The following is a 23,109-nucleotide window of genomic DNA, read 5'->3' as shown; positions in this document are numbered from 1 at the left end:
ATTAAGTTAACACTAGAAAGAATGGTGTCTAATGCTCCAAAGTATCTTCAGAATTTCTACCAAAATATTTTCATCTAACACTTGTTTTTTCTATCTTTCCATAATTCAAAATAAACTGGTTATTTCATCTTACTTTTCATTAAAGATATTTGAGAGTTGGGTCTCAAAGAGATCTTTGCGCACCCATGTTTACAGAAGCACTAATGAAAGAGCCAAGTGGTGAGAGCAACTCTAATGTCCACTGATGGATGAATGTTTTTACATACTGGGGAATATTATTCAACATTAAAAAGGAAGGACATTTTGTCACATGGATGAACCTTAAAGACATCATGTTAAGTAAAATAAACGAGTTGAAAAAAGGTTAAGTATTTTATGATTCCCCTTATCTAAGGTATCAAAAGTGGTTAAATTGATAGAAACTGAAAGTAGAATGGTAGTTACCAGCAGCTGGGGGTAGGAGAAAAGTTGGAGTTCTTTAATGGATATAGTGTGCTTCAGATATTTAAGATGAAAAAATTCTGGACATCTCCTTCACTACATTGTGAATCTACCTGATACTACTAAACTGCACAGTTAAAAATGGTTAAGATGACTGTTATGTTTTGTGTCCCCCCAAAACTCAGGTGTTGAAACTTGAGGTCCAAAGTGATAGTGTTAAGATGTAGTATCTTGTAGAGGTAGTTAGGCCAAGAAGGCTCCTCCTGCATGTGATTATAGCCTTTATCAAAAGGCTTTGCACAGCATTAGGCTAGCTTGCTCTTCCCTCTTCTACCATGTGAGGACACAGCATTCCTCCCTCTGGAGGATGCAGCCAAAAGTGCCATTTTGAAGCAAAGAGCAGCCCTCATCCGACAAGGAAAATTGCTGGCACCTTGATCTTGGATTCTTCAGCCTCCAGAACTATTAGAAAATAAATTTCTATAATTTATAAATAAACACAGACTAAGACAACAATAAATTTTATGTTATGTGTTTTTAAAACATAAAAAATTCAATCATATTTTTCTGATACTCATCATTACTGAATATAAAATATTTTAGTGACATTATGAATTGCACATGTGCTTTAGTATGAGAATTCTTTACTTTGGAGGATTATGTAGGACTTTTGTTTTCTTTAAACTCCTCTGCCTGACCTCCTTTTAAAATTGAGAACAACAATGACATAGAGAATATGATGTTTTCAACTGAAGAGAAGTAAATCCAGTTATGTTAGAGTGTCAGCTCTACATGAAACTCAAGTTCTTGCAACTCTGGAATGAGACAATTCCTTGAGAGTGACCAGAAGAAGAATACTAAGGATGTATTCTTCTCTTTATCAAGGCATAGCCTGACTGTAACTGTAAATACAAAAGCTCAGTAGAAAGAAATATAATGATGTCTACCTCAAAGAACTGCAATTTAAAATTCATCAAAATGCTTCAACCAATGTGTGACCCTGGAAAAGAAACATCTCACACTCAATTTAATTTGATTCTTGACAGTAAGTAGTTTTATGTTTCTTTTTAATAATTTCCAAGCTATTACTTCAAACAAAAAATATCACATCCTTGAAGGCAAGCCTCTACTTTTACACCCCTGGCATAAAGCAATGCTAAATAAAGTTTTCTGAATTACTGAGTAAGCAGTGCACTGAAATTAACCACTTCTTTTTGCTACTTTTGCTTAATGAGCTATTAAGCATAATCAGAAACAATCTCAAAACAAAGGGATCGGTTCTACAGTTTCATGCTCATCTTCCTCTGTTCTGTTTCCTGTTCCCAATCACATTACCATTAATTGATAACTCCTAATTACCCCCCACCCTAGGACAACCACTCTAAAGCTTGCTCACACTCATATCCCCAAAACTCTTCTCCACTTCTTCATTTTTGCCATGCCTTGCTTTATTTTTCTAAGAAGCTTTTTTCACCCACAATTTCCCTCTTCTTCACTTCAACATTTCTATTTTGACCCTGCTCTTCTCTGGACTCAGTGGACATCCTCTTCCTCATTTCCACCAGCAACTCCACCACTACTTCCTCCCTACTAGAACCAGTCTCCTCATCTTCTTCTAAGCCCTCCAGGCCAGTAGCCCTTGGGGTTCATGCTTACCACTTCCCTTCTACTTCAATTCACCAAAAATGGTCTCTTCCATTGATTCCCATTCAAAATATACCAACCTTCAAGAAATTGATCTAAGCAGCACAGATGAATCTTATTTGTATTAGTTTTCTCAGCCCTCAAAGTATTTAATGAGTGCAATATTTACATCCCAATTAATTATGTCCTACCTTTTGGATGTATCTTCTACTACAACTTTTTCTCTTTTATTTATTTATTTTGGTACCAGGGATGACCCCAAGGGTGCTTAACCACTGAGCCACATTCCCAGCCCTTTTTATTATTATTTTTATTTTGTAACAGGATGTTGCTAAATTGCTAAGGCTGGCTTTGAATTTGAGATCCTCCTGCCTCAGCCTCCTGAGTTACTGGAATGACAGGCCTGCACCACCACAACCAGACTTACTACAACTTTTTTCACCTACATTCTCTTTCCCACCAAAAGTGATATTTATAACAGTTATAAGCTCTTTTAAGGCAAAGACTGTCTTCTGCCTCACTGCATGAAAGTCCCTTGTTTACAGTATGCATTCATATATTTTATGATAATAAAGTAGTAATAAGTTTGCTTAAAAATGAACTTTTCTATGACTCTCAATAGAGTCATCATTGTACTAAAGGTATTAACCCTTTCACTTGCATTTACTTAACAAATGTATTTTTCTTACCTTCTGTTCACATCAGCAGTACATAATTGAAGGCAAAGCCTTCTCTTATAGGAGCATTTTGCAATTAACTTAGTTTTTAATGATAATAAGCAGGGTCACTCTAAAGTGGTGTTGCTGGAGAGGATGACATTTTAAAATAGGATTAAAAGTTCCATAGACAGTTTCAGATGACCCTTTAACACAAAATTTGAAGTTACCTGCACAAATGTTTATGCATGCTGTGTTTTTTTCATCAAATTTTTTCCTCTCCTTAGGACTTCAGATTAAGAATCAAGGATGTCCTCAAAAAGTTAATAGCACATGACCCAGCAACTCTACTCTGCCTAAGAGAACTTAAAACACATGTTGACAACAACAACAACAAAACTTGTACCTGGATGTTCATCGTAGCATTATTCAGGATAAAAACCATTATTCACAATAGATAATAAATAATTCTAAAGGCAATCAACTGATGAATGGATAAGCAAAATGTGATAGATCTATACAATGGAATATTATTCAGCTAGAAAAAGAAAATTAAGTATTGATACATTGTACAACATAGATTATGTTACAGGAAAGAAGTCAGACACAAAATGCCATGTATGGTATGATTCCATTTATATAAAATGTCCAGAATAGTCAAAAACATAGAGAAAGAGAGATCATGGTTATCTTGGATTGGGAAAAGAGGTAGTGAGCAGTGACTGCTAATGGGGAACATGTTTCTTCTGGGGGCGATGAAAATGTTTTGGAATTAAAATAGTGATGGTTATACAACCTTGTGAACACACTAAACACCACTGGATTGTATTGTAAGCTATAAAATGGTGAATTTTATGATACCTGCATACTATACGTTAAAAAAAAAAACCCAAACCTCCTCTTTCCCATTTGTGTACCTGACTTTCTTCTGCATCATCATCCTGTACTTACCCTCTATGCATTCATATTAAAACTCAACATTGCTTCCAACTTCCTACTGTTCTTCAGCTTCCAAACTTACACCTAGTTTCTCTTTTTTCCTCCCAATTTCCTATTGGTCACCAAGGCTAGCACTGTCTATTACTAATAAAAATTGTCACCATTCTTGAATATTTAATCCTGCCAGATATTATGCTGGATGAACATATATGGTCTTCAATTTTCACAATTATCATGCATTTCATAGAAGAGGAAACTGAGGCACTGATTAAATACTCCCTACAATTTCTTCTGCAACCCTTCAGCCAGAGTGATCTTCCTAAAACTACAACTGATCACATTACTCCCCTAACTAAACCTCTTCAAAGGCTTCCTGCTGTTTTAAAGGTCAGGCTTCTTAAATGGTATAATGTGACCTTTGGGATCCCTCTTTTTTCACCACTTCTCATAGCAATCTCTTTTGATTCCTGGATTATGTCAACACGCTTTCTCCTCTTGTCTCTAGACTTGGCACAGAGATCTCTTACTCATTCACTCAACAAAATATTATATCCCGATACTTTACCTTTTAATGGGCACACAGTGATGAATGAAGCAGATATAGGTCCTGCCCTTAAGTATTCAAGGTCAAATGGAATAAAAAAGTAATTACAGATGGTAATAGTAAAATGATGAAATAGATGCTGCATTATAAAACATCTAGGGGCGTGGAGGGTGGGGACACCCACAGACTGTTTTAGATAGATTGGTCTGGGAAGGACTCAGGTGCTGACATACTCTGACACATGAAGAAGTCAACTATGTGAAAAGTAGGAAGAGGTGAGTGAAAGTTGGCAGAACCTAAACTAAACATTTTGTAGGGCATAGTTAGAAATTTGACATTTATTCTAGGTTCTAAGTGCAATGAAATTAATTCAAAATATTTAAGTAAGCGAGTGACACATTTTGTTTTTTGGTTACGCTAGGGATCGAACTTAAGACCTTGAACATGCTAAGCAAGCCTTTTATCACTGAGCCACATCCTTCTCTTCCTTAAAAAAATGTCAGCTGCTGAACAGAGAAGAAATTGGAGGGGTACAAGTTAGGAAACAGGGATACTGGTCAGGAAGATATACTAGGGGTTTAGGTAAAAATATAGATGATTTGATCTAGGATCTGATGATGCAGGAGGATAAAAGGAAGATAGACTAGATAAAGAACTGTCCTGACTTAAAAGGTCATTAGCTGAATTATAGAGTTATAAACATGAAAGAGATGGCAAAAGGAGTTAAAATTGAAGAAACTGTCAAAGGAGAAAGTTAGAAAGGAGCATCAGAAGAATCTCAGGTCCATCCTGAAAGAATATTCAAGAGCTTAAGCATTCTCCTTTTATACTGCCATCAACTGGTGCTGGGGATGGAACCCAGGGTCTCCCCTATGGTAGGCAAGTGCTCTGCCTTGGAGATACATCCACAGGTCCATGCAGAATTTTTCCAGCAATGTTCGGCTAGACAGGTGTAGATACAGAGAGTGCAAAAGGGTGCATTCATTCAGTGTAAGTTTTGTCAGAATAAAATGCAGGGAGGGCCAAGAGAAAAGTGTATTTTCAAGAAAGAACTCATAATGATAAACTATGACATGCCCTCAAACATGGTCAGAGTGAAGTGTATAAAAATGGAAGGGTCAATGGATTGGAGGTATAACGGAAATTCAGGAATTGTCTCCTGGGGTACATAAGCTAATGAGCTATAAAGGCAGGAGAAAGAAGTCAGAGAGTAGGAGGTTATAATTTATTCCTTCAGCTGGGAATGGGCATCTACACCTCTGGGTAAACTATTTGATCTCCACATACATCCATCTTGTGTTTTTCTGCTCCCTGTCTTCCAGAGCTCCCAGCACCAGCACCAGAGTTTGTCACTATCCTGTCCAATCATAAACATTCACCTCAAACTATTCCCTCCTTGAAATATTTTTGTTTTTCCCATTGGGATCCCTCCTCATGGTGACAACTGTCACTGAGTGAGTGTGTTCTATGGATAGCAGTAATGAGACCACTTATTAGTCATTCTTTTTTCTTTCCAGGTTCCTTTATTCACTGTGAGTTCTCCGGATAGGCTCTGTTATAAACATTTAAAAGTTTCTGGATCCCGTGGCAGTATGCAGAACAGGGCCCATGCAAGGAGCAATCATTTCATTAAATGCTAACAGGAAACTCCAGCTCCTGGGCCAGCAAACTTCACCCATTCACTAAACCAAGGTTCCACAGAAAACGAATAAAAAGCCCATGATCCCTGTTCACAAGAGTCTCACACTGTTTCCCCTTACCTCCAGTTTCACAAATTTAATTCTAGTCCACTCTAACATTAGAACGCCCTTGTGCGTGCAACAGCACTGCCCTAGGATTTCTGTACAACGATCAAAAATCTGGATACCACTATTTGCGAAAACTCCCATTTATAAAAACAAGTTCTTTTTCTTCATAATTGAATGCAAGGCGGGAGAGACCTGGGATGGGGCTAATCTCAAAGGGCCACAAGAGAGGAGCCCGGTGGATCCCTAGGGACCGGGTTTGCATTTAGGGGATGACCTCAGTCTGGCACCTACCTTGGTTCCCTGCAGCTGTAGCTTCCAGGGTAAAGTGAGAGCTCACCTCTGAGCCCGCTGCCATGGAGAGCGCGAGGCGGCCTCCGCTCCGCCAGAACCCAATGGAGTGAACGTGCAGTGGAGTCCGCGCAGGGCCCGCCTGGGGTCCTCAGCGGCACCACAGGAAGGAATCGCAGGGGCTCCACCAGCTTCGCCGGAACCGCCGCCGCCGCCGCGGCCTCACGTGACCAGCTCTGGGCGGGGCCACACGGGTTTGTTTTGGTCCCAAGCACCGAACGCGTGGTTTGAGGGGTGGCGCTCCTCACAGCCTCCAGACCTTAGCTTCTTTCGCTTAGTCTTTCGTTCTCTAGTCAGATCCTTCCTTGGCTTTTCCCCACCCCACAGGATTGGAGTCCTAGGGGGTGGTTTGTTGTTTTGCGGGGCTCCTGGCGGTGGGCCTGGTCTGTGCGTTCGCTGTCCCTGCAGCCACTCTGACCAGCCGCGGAGACCAGCACAGTGACTGTCTTTCACTTCTCTGCCCCTTCTGGCAGCAGCGTGACTCCATCTCGTTTTTGTGACTGCCGGGAATAGGAACCTCGGGCAGAGTGTCCTTTGATTGCTCTCCCTGTGACTCATTTCCCGATCCAGACAAGCCAAATTGCTCCACTTGAGTTCTTAAGGACTCTGACAGCTGTCAGGCTTCTGGATTTATAGATCAAAACAAACAAGTGGCTGCCTGGTCAAGAGATCAACAACCCCCAGTTTTTTCCTTGTTTACCCTTAGTCTGTTCAAAATCATAACCGAAGATGGATCTAGGTCACTTTGGGGCAGAAATCTTACAACCTTAACACAATCTTACTGTTCGCCTATTAAGTGATAGACAAAATGGGTAAAAATACTACATGTGGCATTGGGTATGTAAGACAAAAAGGTGACACATTATACTAGGTAGTACTTATTTACAAAAACAAAGGCACAAGATATCATTTTTGTAATACCATCCCCTGGCACGCTCCTATACTTCGATCTAATTCCATCAATCCCCACCCCCCCCCTATAATTTCTGAAGTTATAAACCAAATAAAACTAAACCCAATATAGTAGCAAGCATTAGGTTAAGTGGCCTGAGGTCACCGAGTTGTTTATTAGGCACATGATGCAAACTTGGGCACTTCCTCCAGCAACCCCCGGGTGGCTTGCCTAACCTCCTCTACTGCAGTTTCCCTGGGAGTTTCCCTCTCCCGGGCCAACCGGGCTCCTCACTGCCTTTACAATTCCTCCCGGTCCTCTCACTGCGACCCCAGCTCTTCCACGTGCGGGTGTTTGCTCGCAGTGCCTGAGGGCGGGGCGGACCTCAGCCTGCCCCCGCCTCCCCACCCACCGGCTCGGGTGGCGCAGGCGCACCAGGCACGGCCGGGAGGCCGAGGGCGACCACAGCAGCTCCGACTGGGGCTCCTCCCGCCGCGTCTGAGTGGGCTGGTAGGCGGCCACCGAGTCTGCTCCGGGCAGGGGCCGGCGGGCGGCGTGGCCATGGGCGCAGGCTGGAGTAGCGACGAGGAGCGGCAGCCGCTACTGGGGCCCGGGCTCGGGCCTGGGCCCGGGGCTGCGCGCAGGAGCCGGGAGGCGGCGGCGGTGGCGGTGGCGCTGCCCGCCGCTGGCCCCGGTCCGGGACGGGTGTACGGGCGCCGTTGGCTGGTGCTGCTGCTCTTCTCGCTGCTGGCGTTCGCGCAGGGCCTGGTCTGGAACACCTGGGGCCCTATCCAGAACTCGGCGCGCCAGGCCTATGGCTTCTCCAGCTGGGACATCGCGCTGCTTGTGCTGTGGGGGCCCATTGGCTTCCTGCCCTGCTTCGCGTTCATGTGGCTCCTGGACAAGAGAGGTAAGGGGTCGCGGGGTGGGCAGGGTGTGTGTGGGGTCTCTGCAAGTGCTGTCACTCCCTGGGGAGTCAGCGCCTGCCCTAGCTCCAGGCCTGCCAGCCGCCTCTCTGGGCTTGGTATTAGGGGTTGTGTGAGGTGACCCAGTGTTGGTGGCATCCCGTTTCTGAGTTAGGAACCCTCTGTCCTCAAAGAGACAAGTAAATATGGGGAAACTGCCATGCAAATGTTTATTTATTTATATTTAAATCAAGGCCCTTTCTGCAACTGTAGGGATTTAAGCGATCTTTGAATGTTTCGGATTTTACACATTGTGGACATCAGAGCATCGAAGTGCACATGCTATGAATGTTTTTTACACCTGACAAAAATGACTAATGCTTTGACTTCAAAGGGATTTGGGCATGTTGAGGGTGAGAGGTCAGAAAATAGATTGATTATGTCCAGATGTAAGGAAGTAATGAGTTGGCTTTGATCATAGATGACTCCAGCCCTGGAAAAGCTATTGGAAAACTCAGATCTGACGCTTGGTTTTCTGAAGGTGGTGCAGGACAGGTTTAAAATGTGTGTATGTGACCAGGTGGCTTTCTCAATTGAGATGCATAGGATACTATGTACATCTAATTTTACCACCTGCCAGTATGATTCTGATAGGAGCAAAAATAAATAAAAGTTCACAGGGCTGAGAAAACATTGAATAATCCCATGTAAGTATGGGCAAATAGATTTATAGCGATAATTTACCCTCAAGAGGCTGTTGTACAAGACTTTAGGTTTATTAGTTGGATAATGATTTGGGATTACTTTGTATCATTTCTGTTAGTTCAGCCTTTTTATAAGTATTTATGAAATTAGTTCTTTGATAAGATTTGGAACATTGTCTTAGTCCACTGGGGCCATTATAACAAAATGCTATCAATTTGGTGCCTAATAAACAACAGAAATTTATTTCTTTTTTATTTATTTATTTATTTTAGTTGTAGACGAACAATACCTTTATTTTTTTATTTTTATTTTTTTTAATGTGGTGCCAGGGATTGAACCCAGTGCCTCACACTTGCTAGGAAAGCGCTACCACTGAGCTACAACCCCAACCCCAGAAATTTATTTCTAACAGTTCTGGATGATTGGAAAGCCAAGATGAAGGCCTGGGCAGAATCCATGTCTGGTTAGACTTACTTCCTGCACAGTGGTCTTTTCTTTGTAATGTCTCATGGGGGAAAAAGCCAGTAATCTCTCTGGGATCACTTTCATAAAAGCATTACTCTTATTCATAAGGACTGTTCCCTCATAACATAATCAATTCCCAAAATTCCTCCTCCTAATTCCATGATTGTGGTGGTTAGGATTTCAGCATATGGATTGAGGGAGATACAAATATTCAGATTATCACAAGTCAAGCATAGGTAGACATAGAATCGCAATTGTCTGGCACATATTATTAGCATTCAAATTATTTGTTATTAAGAGACTAGAATAGGGTGATGGTCTCCCATCCTGACAGTTCCTTCATAGGAATATTCTATATAGAAAAGACTGTGGAACTGTTGATTTGAGAATTCATTCACAACCAATAATGTGATATAACTGCTAAAAGAGGAGGACAGTTTTGGGCACAGAGCATAGTGTCCAGAACGAGAAGAGAAATGGTTTGAAATTCTCTATACTAATGTTTGGTATTGAGCATTGATATTTAAGGTCATTTGACAAACCAGATTTTAAAAATGTGTGACAGTAATGATAATGGTTTTAAAAACCATGGTTGTAAAAAAAACCAAAACTTCCCCCCCCTAAAAAAAATTATGGTTGGGTAAAAATCATAGAAGGGAACAGAATATGTTAAAACAGTTTGAAAAAGAAACTTGAGGCAGAATGTAGAATATGTGATGGTCAAGTATAAGAGGAATTAGACTATAATATATATAGTTCTAGAAGGAAGAACTGAAGTGCATTAAGTTATAAGGAATGTGACACCACAAAATACAAGGAAGAACCTTCTAACAATAAAAGTTATTCAGTCTTGGAAGGGTGTGTCTTGACTGGTATAGAACTTTCAGGTTGAGTAGATACTAACACAGAAGATGTGCGCAAAATGCTGAGAAAGGATTTCATGTTCTGAATGGAGACATTCTGTTTTGATGTTTTTTGTTTGCTTGCTTGCTTGCTTTTTAATGAAATTAGACTTTACTTGGACTTCATCAATTTTTCCAATTTTTTTCCTAGTCTAAGATACAGTCTAGGTTTGCATGTTGAACATATTATTTCTACTTATTTTTTTCTCTAATCTGACAATTCTTTGTTCATTCCTTAAAAGTTTAGCCAAGAACAACATTTAGAAGTGTCAAAAGACAAGATTACAACTAATTTAATTATAGGTAGAATAGGAGTTTATTTGTGATTAATGAATTGGATAGCTTCCATTCTACAAAATAGAATAAAAGTTCTCCTTGGAAAAAAACAAAGAGTAAGTGTGTGTGGTGTTTGTTTGGTACCAGAAGTTGAACCTAAGGGCACTTCACCACTGAGTTATATCCCCAACTCTTTTTCTTTTTAATTTTGAGGCACAGTCTTATTGGGTTGCCAAGCCTGGCCTCAAACTTACAATCCTCCTCCCTCAGCCTCTTGAATCATTGAGATTACAGACAAGCATCACTGTACCTTGGGTAGAGTTGGTTTTATAAGGTGTAACAAGGAAACAAAAATAATAGGAAAAAAACCTGATTGGTTAATGTCAGATTACTGCTATTCACTTTTTAGTAAAGGTCAAAGTAATGGGGACTTCCTTTTTATACTGACTCATGTAAACCAAAATCTATTTTCAGGAAAAACTAGCCTGTTTTTAATAACATCCTTAAAGTTTCCATTTGATTATTTAGCATAAGGGGCTCCATTTTGGTTTGTGGTCTCACCTGTTGGATCATAGTATAGAAGCTCAGTCCAAAGCATAATTTTTGTTTAATGGGGGAAAATGCTGTTTTGTAGTTTCTTTTTATTTTTCTTTTCATCAGAAACTTTTTCAATATTCTTTAAATTTAGTCAACCTTGATTTTGTGGTAGAAAAATGTTAATTTTCCTCATTCTTATTATAATTTTATCTATTATTCATGACCAGATATATTAGAAGCTACCTAATCATTTCATAAAATAAAAGTTTTAGAAATTCATTCATAGTTCTTATAACTATATGGTGAAATCAATTTTATATTTTATTTTAGTTGTAGATGGACACAATATTTTATTTATTTATTTTTATGTGGTGCTGAGGATCGAAATCAGTACCTCACACATGCAAGGCAAGCGCTCTACACCACTGACCTACAATCCCATCCTTCAATTTTAAAATTTTTTTCCATTGGTCGAAGCAATAAAAGATAAATTTGAAAATTCTGTTAGGAAGTAATTTTTCTTTCCAGATGTGTTCTGCAGGTGTCTCATCTGTACACACAGAACACAAATTCTGAGCTTTCACTGGGGGCTAAATATCTCGCTCCCTAGAAAATAAATGGTTGTCCGGTGATCATGCTGCAACAGATCTCACCCAGCTTAGCATAGAAGACCTTTTATCTTCCTAAGATGTATGTTACACCTTCCCTCCCCTCTTTATTTACCAGCATGAAACAGAAAAGTACTAGCTAGTGAGATAATAGGAGAGTCAGAACAAATGTAACCTAGAAACTAAGAGAAGAAAGCTTCAAGACGATAACAATAAATGTATGCAAAGCACTGGGGTAGAGTCTACAACTAGTGAGAAGATCCAGGAAGCTAATTTTAAAATTCAATATTTAGTATGTCAGAGGTTAATATATGATTTGGAAAAAATAAAAACAGGTTAAAGAATGAAGGGAGCCAACGCTGTGGCACATGTCGGTAATCCCAGCAGCTGAAGAGGTTGAGGCAGGAGGATTGCAAGTTCAAAGCCAGCCTCAGCAAAAGCGAGGGGCTAAGCAACTCAATGAGATCCTGTCTCTAAATAAAATACAAAATAGGGCTGGAGATGAGGCTCAGTGGTCAAATGCCCCTGAGTTTAATGCCTGGTACCTCCCCCTGCTGTCCCTGCCCCCCCCCCAAAAAAAAAGAATGAAGGGAACATGATCAGGTGGTGTTATATTTTGCAGAGGGTGACAGGGAAAGCCTCACTTAGTAACAGTGTTTGAGTAGATACTTGAGGGAAAAAGGAAGCCAGCCTTGTAGATTCCAGATAAGACTGTTTGGGGCAAAGGTAATAGCAAAGACAAAAGGTCCTAAACTTGTTTGGCATTTCCAAGAATAAACAATGAGACTGGAGCAGAGTCCTTGAAAGAAACAGTGGTAAGAGGATCCCTGAGGGAATGGGAAACTGGCTCAGGGAGGGCCTTGAAAGCCAAGGGAAGGCCTTGGGCCATTGAAAGGCTCTGAGACATGAGCAAAATGAAGACTCTACCAGTGTTGTCTTAAGAATGTGAGCCAGAGCAGGGAGACCTGTTAGGCTAGTGGAATAACCCACATGGGAGCTGATGGTGGCTTCCTTCAGGTTATGGCAATGGAGGATTTGAGAAGTGGTTAGTTTGTATATAGATGTTGAAAGTAAACTCAAAAGTGTTGTTAATGGGTCTGTTATAGAGTGTGAAGGAAGGAGAGGAGTCTGTAATGTTTTTCAACCTTATAATATTAGTAATTTGGGGAATAGAGCTTTGATTTACTGAGGTCAAGATTGTGGAAAGAACAGTTGGGAGGCGGATGGCATGGAGATTAGGAGTTGGAAATGCCTATTAGATATCTAAGAAGATTGATTAAATGTTGGTTGGATAAACAAGTATGGAATTCAGGGGAGACACCTGCACAGTAATTTCGGGAGCTGTCAGATGTAACAAACTATAGAAATGATCCCTGAAACTATAGTCTTTGTCAGATGTAATACTATTTAAAGTCTTGGGGCCCAGTGGGATCACCTGTGGAGAGAAATGTAGCTTCTGAAGAGGTGAGGACTGAACCCTGGGGCATTCCAGTATTTAGAAGTTGTGTAAGTAAAAAAGAACAAGCTAGGGAGGATTGAGAATAGAACATTGGAGTTAGCAACATGGAGATATTTGGTGTCCTTTAAAAGAATAGTCTCACTGGAGTGGTGGGGTAAGTTCAAGATAAAATGGGAGGAGAGGAATTGGAGATGGTGAGTGTAGATGCTTCTTTCGAGAAGTTATGCCTTGTAGGGCAACAGAGAAATGGGACTGGAGTCAAGAAAATGTGCTACTGGGTTTTTTTTTTTTTTAAGTTAAGAGATATTGAAGCCTATGTCTATAATGTGGTATTCTAATGGAGTCAGGAGGAAATTGATGGTGCTGGAGAGGCAGAGTGGAATTGCTGTAGCTGTGTCCTTGAGTAAGCAAGATGAGATGCAGTCTTCTAGAGTACAGGTAAACAAATTGACCTCAGAAGCAGTAACAGCTAATTCTTCAGTAGTAACAGAAGATACTGAGTATATAGATACAGATGCAGATGGTGGTTGGTAGAAGCTTGTAGATGTTAATTTTGCTTTTATGCCTCAGAAAAATGGAAACAAAATTATCACCTGATGAGTGAGCATAGGGGAGTATTTCTTGGGGAGAGAATAATTTATGGAACTGTTTTCTAGGAAAGTGGGGAACATGTGGACTGGGAAATTGTAGCAGGATTAATTGGCAACACTGAGGGCTTGGCCATTGGTGATTAATTTGAAGTGAGACCAGTTATCATGGTTGTGTGTTTTCCTCCAACCTGTTCTGTTGGGCAAGTGCAGGCATGGGCAGAGTTGGCAGAGACATAAAGAGAGAGATTTAACCAGAGTTGCAGTTTTACCAGGTGAATGGGATTAACAAGGAATGAGATGAATGAGATAAAGTTGTAGTCTCTAAAATTGTCATTCCTTATTATAGTAAAAAAAATCATTGTCACTTGGGAGTCAATTTAACAAAAGGGGTGAAAGACCTCTGTAAGGAAAACTAAAGAAGAAAATTGAAGAAGATCTTAGAAGATGGAAAAATCTCCCATACTCTGGGATAGGCAGAATTAACATTGTCAAAATGGCAGTATTACCAAAAGTGCTATACAGATTCAATGTGATACCAATTAAAATCCCAACGTCATACCTCATAGAAATAGAAAAAGCAATCATGAAATTCATTTGGAAAAATAAGAGATCCAGATTAGCCAAAGCAATCCCTAGCAAGAAAAGTGAATCAAGAGGCATCACAACCAGCCTTTAAGTTAGAGCTATAGTAAAAAAACAAAACAAACAAACAAAAAAAACAAAACCAGCATGATTTTGGCACCAAAACAGACATGTAGATCAATGCAACAGAATAGAAGACACAGAGACAAACCCATATAAATACAGTCATCTCATACTAGACAAAGGTGCCACAAACATGCATTGGAGAAAAGAGAGCCTCTTTAACAAATGGCGCTGAGAAAACTGGAAATCTATATGTAGCAAAATGAAATTCGACCCCTATCTCTCACCATGCACAAAACTCAACTCAAAGTGGATCAAGGAGCTAGGCATTAGACCAGAGACCCTAGGCCTACTAGAGGAAAAAGTAGGCCCGAATCTTCATCATGTTGGAGTAGACGCCAACTTCCTTAACAAGACTCCTATAGCATAAGAAAAAAAATTAAGAATCAATAAATGGAATGCATCAAACTAAAAAGCTTCTTCTCAGCAAAAGAAACAATCAATGAGGTGGAGAGCCTACAGTGTGTGAGCAAATTTTTACCACACACACATCAAATACAGCATTAATCTCAGGATATATAAAGAACTCAAAAAATTTAACATCAGTAAAACAACCCAATCAAATCAATAAATGGGCTAAGGAACTGAACAGATACTTCTCAGAAGAAGATATGCAATCAATCAACAAATATATGAAAAAATGTTCAACATCTCTAGTAATTAGAGAAATGCAAATCGAAACCACGCTAAGATTTCATCTCACTCCAGTCAGAATGGCAGTTATCAAGAATACTAGCAACAATCAGTGTTGGCAAGAATGTGGGGGGAAAGGCACACTCATACATTGCTGGTGGGACTGCAAATTGGTGCAACCAATCTGGAAAGTAGTATGGAAATTCCTTAAAAAAAAAACTTGGAATGGAACCACCATTTGATCCAGCTATCCCACTCCTTGGTCTATACTCAAAGGATGTAAAAACAGCATATTACAGTGATGTAGCCACATCAAAGTTCATAGCAGCTCAATGCACAATAGCTAAACTGTAGAACCAATCTAGATGTTCTTCAGTAGATGAATGGATAAAGAAACTGTGGTATATATAAACAATGTAATATTACTCAGCAATAAAAGAGAATAAAATTATGTCATTTGCAGGCAAATGGATGGAGTTAGAGAATATTATGCTAAGAGAAGTAAGCCAATTCCAAAAAACCAAAGGTCAAATGTTCTCTGTGATAAGTGGATGCTAATCCATTAATGGCGGGGCGGTGGGGGGGGCATGGGATGAGTGGAGGAACTTTGGATTGGCCAAAGGGGAGGGGAGGCAGCATGAGGATAGCAAAGATGGTAGAATGAAACAGACATCATTACCCTAGGTACATGTATGATTGCACAAATGGTGTGACTCTACTTTGTGTACAACCAGAGGAGTGAAAAATTGTACTCCATTTGTGTACAATCAATTGAAGAGCATTCAGCTATAATGTAAAACTGATTAGAACAAATAAATAAAACAATTAAAAAAATCATTGTAATATTAGTATATGAGAGGAAATGAGTGGGAAGAAGAAGAGGATGGTTGAAGAATGGGATGCTTGGGATTGAGATTATATTGTAGATGCAGTTATGGTAAATATATGGTCAGAGTGTAATTGAAAGTGTGGACAACCAAAGTAGGTTAAACATGGTCATGGAATAAGAGGTCAGGATATTGAAAAATCCATCAGTGGGTATTGAAATCAACAGATTTGTGAAAGTGTGGTGTCCCAAGGAGTAATAATGAGCCAAGACATCTTTAAGCAGTGGGGGTGAGTGACCTGGAGGCAGGTGTTTGGTGGTCTGTAGACAATCACAGCACAGAGTAATGGTTGTGATTACACACAGAATAGGCCATGAGGGAAAAATATGAGCTGAATTTATCCTTTCATCTTAAACAGCTAAAACATACATACATACATACACACACACACACACACACACATTTATATGAATGAAATGGTGAATCTCAGACACTGGACAATGGAGAAGGCAGAACAATGATCCCTACCATTGCTTCATTCTACTACCTAGATAGAATTTCCAGGTAGCAACAGAGAAATGGGATACCAGACAAAACCCAGCAGTTTTCTTAAGTTGAGGACAAAAAGTTAAGAATTGGAAAAGGCCAGTGTAACTGGAGTCTTGGGACAGAGTCCCACAGAGGAAGAATCTCAGAGAAAGTTATGGGTCTGTAGGGAGTGCCTCTTGAGTCTTCACCTGAGCACAGGTACATGTGAGGAAACTACCTAAGATTGGAGAGGAGCAGGCAGTAGAGTTCCCAAAGTTCACATGTGGCTGGAACAGTTCATATTCCCAAGGGTCAGAATGGAAAAAACCTCTGTAAGTAGGGGATTGAAGAAGGCTTGAGCATGGTAAGAAGAGACATAGAAAACCTAGGAAGAGATGTGCTTGGTAGTGCACACTTGTAATCCCAGCTACTTGTGAGGCTGAGGCAAGAGGATTTCAAGTTTGAGGCCAGCCTGGACAATTTAGCAAGACCCTGTCTCAAATTTTTAAAATAAAAAGATGAGGATATAGTTCAGTGGTAGAGTGACTGGGTTCAGTCCCCAGTACTGCCAAAAATGTAAAAATAAAACATAAAAAGATCAACATCAACCTTCTACAGATGAAAATTTTAAATTGATCATGTAGGTTTTAACAGGAGATTCAATGTTGCAGAAGAAAAGATCAGCATGAGTGTGAAGGTTTAGCAACAGAACCTATCCAGAGTGGAACACAAAGAAATAAAGACTAACAACAAACAAACAAACAAAAAACATGACCAACAGTGAGCTGTGGGGCAGTTTTATGTGGCCCAATATACATATCATTGGAGCCCCAGAAGACAAGAGGTAAGTGAGAAAGGCATAGAACAAGAAGGAGTGATGGGGGGGGGAGAGATTTTTTGAAATAATAGTGGCAAAAAAATGTCTGTACTTTATAATAACTATAACCTCTCATATATAGAAATCCCAGCAGAAGAAACATGAAGAAACTACATAAAAACACATCATAATCATATTGCTTAAACCAATGATGAAAAAAACCATCTTTTAAGCATGAGAGCAAAAAAGACTGGAGAATTTTGGGATAGAGAGTAACAGTGATTGGGAGGTTGGGAAACAGAGAAGATACCTAAGTGGAAATAAGAAGGTGGAGACACCCTTTGGAGACAAACTTGGGAATGTTCATGTTATACTGATAATGACTGAGCCCTCCAGAAGGCATGGGGGAAAAGATTCTGGAGTTGGAGGGTAGTAGAGATGAGGTCAGATTAAGGGATGCAGAAATGTATCCTGGGTTAAGGATGACCTGTGCATTTTAGAGTGCTTATGTCCAATATAATGTGATTAATCTTGATATTCTCCAAGGTGAATTGGGGTGGGAAGACTGTGACATTGTAGGGAGCGAGGAGAGAATATTGTCAGGAGCAGAAGAGCTTGTCTTTATTCCATCTGATGGAATTATGGAGCCTGGGCAAGGATGGTCCTCCCAGGTGAGCTTTGTGGCAGCAGCTGACTATTCCCTGCTTCGTTTATGTGTTTATGGAGACTTCTATATCTAGTGGGTACCCAGTAAAAGGAACTATCTCATCTATTGAAAGGAAGCTTCCTGCAGTGTCTGGGTGCCATATTGATTTATTTTTATTTTCAATTATTCTTGTGTAATGAAATTGTTCTGATAATATTTTTCATCATGGTATTTGTATTCATATCCCAATACTGTGACCTTTGAAATATGCCTATATAGAAGATCTACATGACTATTTTTTTCGAATAGGAACACAAACCATTTATTACCAGTGTCTAATATTATATATACTATACCTATTGTATGTACTGTACTTTTATATGATTAGCAGTGCAGTCTACTGTTTTGCTGGAGTCCTTATTAACTTCTCGTCCCTGGGGGAGATGACATCTTTTTGATTACATGGAATTACATTCATGCCATGTCCAAGTATGAGTAACATGAAGAAAGCATTCCATTCAAGATTGGGTACCTAACTGGGATAGATTAAGCAACACTTGGCAACAATTAAACAAGAAAGCTTCCATGCTGTGTAAGATTGTTTTAATCAGCTTTTCACAACTTCTTCATTCTTTAAAGTTTATAGTAGCTATTATATTGTCATGCATTTGATTAAAAAGCACAATTTAGTAAAAAGTGTGTTAGCCTTTAGTAGTAACAATGAAAATCTTGGTTATTTGGACCATATGGCTGTAAACAATGCCCCACTACATGTTTACTGGCTCTTACCTTAATTACAAAATATTTAGGAAAACATAAGCATTATGTACAATGTAAGCTTTTTAGGCTCCCAAATCTATAAAATTCCTTTTGGTATAACCTTATAAGATCAATGTTTGCAATTTTAGGATATTTATCACTGTGTATGTACTTTTCATTAATTACATTCTATTTCCTGTGGCTATAATGTGGTTTTAAAATCTATGCTTTGTTAGTAGAAGCAGTAAATGAGCAATATGTATGCATTACTTGTTGCAGAGAAGCACAATTATCTGTGGTATTTCTTCTGCCAAATTATATTTATAATATTCAGATTATATAAGAATATTATAAAGTTAACTCAGTTGATATCACAAATTATTCTTAGTGTAGCATTAATCTGCCTAATCTGGATCTCAAATTTATTTTCCTTGCTGTGTTTGATATGTATAATTATAATTTTGTTGACTCAAAATTGAAGAAGCCTTGTGAAAACCAAACGTTTAACCCCATACTCTCTACCAAAATTAATTTTTTTCTGGAAAAAACCAAACATTGCATTAATCATTTAGGTTTATTGTTCATATGAAATGGTTTCAAGGTGATAACTGGATTTGGGAAAAAAATTGAAGGTTTGTAAATTGTACCCAGACTTGTTATAAGCCACCTGTGTGGTGTGGCTGCCACAAACAGTAAGATAATATTAGTTCAGTATTAACAAATGTATTGCATTCCAACAGTAGGAAGACAGAGTTCCATTATGTTATCCTGTCAGTATTGTGTCTATTTCTGGTTACCTTGTTTGTATACCAAACATATTTGTATATTCTTTTTTGCCCCTTTTATCCACATGACTAACATTGGCATACATTTTAAAAGTAGCTAATTATATTTGAAATGCAAAAGCCCAAACTATCTGATGCATATTATTTTCTGAAGTTCTAAGCCATGCTTTTTATTTTTTAACACCATTATCCTTTAAGCTGAAAACCATCTGATAAATTAAAAAAAAATTTAGAAAACTGTTATTGTATTAATCACAGAATCCTAAGGGATTATTTTCTTTTTTTTCCTAAGAGAGGGAGAGAGAGTTTTTTAATATTTATTGTTTAGTTTTCGGCGGACACAACATCTTTATTTGTATGTGGTGCCTGAGGATCAAACCCAGCGCCCCGTGCATGCCAGGCGAGCGCGCTACCGCTTGAGCCACATACCCAGCCCATAAGGGATTATTTTCTATGACCCCATAACAAGCATTAGTATGAGTTTGTCCTGATTATTAGATAAAATATGTAGTTGGCTAGTTACTTTTTTTGAGAAAATTTAAATTAATAGAGTTAATTAAATTAAAACTTAATTGCATCTGGGCTTGGTGGCACATGCCTGAAATCCCAGTGGCTGGGAAGGCTGAGGCAGGAACATGGCAAGTTCTTGAGTCAAAGCCAGCCTTAGCAACTTAGCAAGGCCCTAGGTAACTCAGAGAGATCCTGTCTTTAAATAAAATCAAAATAGAGCTGAGAATGTTGCTCAGTGATCAAGTGCCCCTGAATTCAATTCCCGGTACCTATCTACCCCCCAAAACACCTAGTCACAGTACACCAATAAAAATAGTAATAATCTGTCACATTAAAATACTCTTTAGGAACAGAATAGAGGTTTTCTTTATTAGCTCCTTACATTTAAAAATTAGAATTTTTATATTGGAGATACAAAGTTAAAATATCTAGTCTTTTAAAATTATTTTCTATATTTTTACTATTATATCTGAACAAAATATTCTATATATTCATTTTATAAAATAAGAGTTTTATCATTAATATAATCATTCCAGTTTTCTATTAAAATTAAAATCATTTCATTTTCAGCATAGGGTTGTTTGTATTCCTTTTTCATGTTGGGGGTTATAGAGAAGAGTCATAATATTAGAATATAATATTTATTACATTAGTCATTAGTAAGAAAAACATTTATTTTTAACCTTGAATTTACTTAAGTGAAAATAGAGACTAATATGGATGTTTTGGTTTCTTTATAGGACTTCGGGTGACTGTGCTTCTGACGTCGTTCCTTATGGTTTTGGGAACTGGTCTAAGATGCATACCTATATCAGACTTAATGCTGAAAAGACGGTAAATCCTCTAAGTTTTAAAAAATTTTCCTGCATTTTTATCTTTTATTATAAGCACATAGTATATGTTTAATTGTAAGCTTTTAATAAACAGTTACATTTTTATGGTCAGTGGAGGGTTACTTTATAGAAGCATTTATTTTTTTACCCTAAGTGATGATTTGTTCAGTTTCTTGTCATATGTAAGGCACTATACCAATTGTTGTGGAACTAAAAGAACAAGTTAATTTTCATACTCTTCTGAAGCTATAATAACTATGATAGAATACACTCTGTAAGAGAATATGTGTGTGTATTATATATATATATATAATATTTTATATATATACACATAGAAGAGGTATAAAATTACCCCATGAGACAAGGAAAAGTTTTAGCTGAGGGTATCAGAAAGAAGTCTTTTTGAAGGAGTCAAACTAGGCACTGAATGATGAATAGAATTTTTATTTATTTTTAATTTGTTCTTGTTAGTTATACATGACAGTAGAATGTATTTTGACATATTATACATACATGGAGTATAACTTCCCCTACTTGTAATTGTACATGATGTGGAGTTATATTGGTTGTGTATTCATACATGAACATAGGAAAGTTATGTCTGATTCATTCTACTGTCTTTTCTATTTCTACCTACCCCTTCATTCCCCTTTGTCTAATCCAATGAACTTCTCTTCCCTCCACCCCTTATTGTGTTTTAGCATTGCATATCAGAGAAAACATTTGGCCTTTGGTTGTAGGTGATTGGCTTATTTCACTTAACACGATTAGTCTCCAAATCCATTCATTTACCTGCAAATGCCATAATTTCATTTTTCTTCATGGCTGATTAATATTCTATTGTGTATATATACCACAATTTTTTATCCATTCTTCTGTTGAAGAGCACCTAGGTTGGCTCCATAGCTTAGCTATTGTGAATTGAGCTGTTAGAAACATTGATGTGGCCGCATCACTATAATATGCTGATTATAACTTTTTTGGGTATATGCTGAGGATATAGGATAACTGGGTCAAATGGTGGTTCCATCCCTAGTTTTCTGTGGAATCTCCATACTGTTTTCCAGAGTGGTTGCATCAGTTTACAAACAGCAATGTATGAATGTATCTTTTCCCCCACATCTTCACCAACATTTATTGTTACTTGTGTTCTTTAGTTGCCATTCTGACTGGAGTGATATGAAATCTCACTGTAGTCTTAATTTTTATTTCTCTAATTGCTAGAGATTGTGAATATTTTTCTCGTAGATTTGTTGACTAATTGTATTTCTGATGTGAAGTGCCTGTTCAGTTCCTTTACCCATTTATTGATTGGTAATTTGCTCTTTTGGAGTTAAGTTTTTTGTGTTCTTTATATGTCCTGGATATTAATGCTGTATCTGAGGTGCAGGTGGCAAAGATTTTCTCCCACTCTGTAGATTCTGTCTTCACATTCTTGATTGTTTCCTTTGCTGTGAAGAAGCTTTTTAGTTTGATACCATATCATTTATTGATTCTTGATTTTACTTGTTGCTCTTTAGGAGTCTTGTAAAGGAAATTGATTCGTAAGTGGATATGATGGAGATTTGGGCCTACTTTTTCTTCTCTCAGGCACAGGGTCTCTGGTCTAATGCCTAGGTTCTTAGTCCACTTTGAGTTGAGTTTTGTATGGGGTGAGAGATAGGGTTTTAATTTCATTTTGCTGCTATTTCCAGTTTTGTCAGCACCATTTGTTGAAGAGGTTCTCTTTTATCCAATGTATGTTTATGGCACCTTTGTCTAGTATGAGATAACTGTATTTATGTGAGTTTGTCTCTGTGTCTTCTATTCTGTTGCGTTGATCTACATGTCTGTTTTGGTGCCAATACCATGCTGGTTTTGCTACTATAACTCTGTAGTATAACTTAAAGTCTGGTTATGATGCCTCCTGCTTCACTTTTCTTGCTAAGGATTGCTTTGGCTAATCTGGGTCTCTTATTTTTCCAAATGAATTTCATGACTGCTTTTTCTATTTTTATAAAGAAAACCATTGGAATTTCAATAGGAATTGCATTAAATCTATCTAGAGCTTTTGGTAGTATTGCCATTTTGACAATGTTAATTCTGCCTATCCAATACCATGGGAGGTCTTTTCATCTTCTTTTTTTTTTTTTTTTTCATCTTCTAAAGTCTTCTTCAATTTCTTTCTTTAGTGTTCTGTAGTTTTCATTGTAGAGCTATTTCACCTTTTTTGTTAGATTGATTCCCAAATATTTTATTTTCCTTGAGACTATTGTCAATGGGGTAGTTTTCCTAATTTCTCTTTCAGTTGATTCATCACTGATGTATAGGAACACAATTGGTTTATGGGTGTTGATTTTATATCCTGCTACCTTGCTGAATTCACTTATGTGTTCTAGAAGTTTTTTGGTGGAGTTTATTGGGTCTT

General features: G+C 38.4%; 2 protein-coding genes across 4 annotated transcripts in view; one reads left to right on the top strand and one right to left on the bottom strand.

Moving 5' to 3' along the window:
- Hspbap1 (HSPB1 associated protein 1) overlaps positions 1-6,839 on the bottom strand; it is a 60,326-nt gene extending 53,487 nt beyond the window's left edge. For 2 of the 3 annotated variants that reach the window (XM_078044120.1, XM_078044122.1), the window contains exon 1: positions 6,264-6,839. In XM_078044120.1, coding sequence (XP_077900246.1) covers positions 6,264-6,327 — 64 coding nt within the window. In that variant the 5' untranslated portion in view covers positions 6,328-6,839. The remainder of the gene's footprint in view (positions 1-6,263) is intronic. The other variant, XM_078044121.1, reaches the window with a different exon arrangement.
- Positions 6,840-7,623: 784 nt separating this feature from the next.
- Positions 7,624-23,109, top strand: part of Slc49a4 (solute carrier family 49 member 4) — a 104,260-nt gene continuing 88,774 nt past the window's right edge. The window contains exons 1-2 of the mRNA XM_078044123.1: positions 7,624-8,122; positions 20,610-20,703. Of these exons, the coding sequence (XP_077900249.1) occupies positions 7,774-8,122; positions 20,610-20,703 (443 nt within the window). The 5' untranslated portion in view covers positions 7,624-7,773. The remainder of the gene's footprint in view (positions 8,123-20,609; positions 20,704-23,109) is intronic.

The sequence above is a fragment of the Ictidomys tridecemlineatus genome, chromosome 3 (assembly GCF_052094955.1).
Source record: "Ictidomys tridecemlineatus isolate mIctTri1 chromosome 3, mIctTri1.hap1, whole genome shotgun sequence".
Taxonomy (NCBI): Eukaryota; Metazoa; Chordata; class Mammalia; order Rodentia; family Sciuridae; genus Ictidomys; species Ictidomys tridecemlineatus.
The sequence above is the reverse complement of the archived record's forward strand: the minus strand, read 5'-3'. Positions and strand labels throughout refer to the sequence as shown.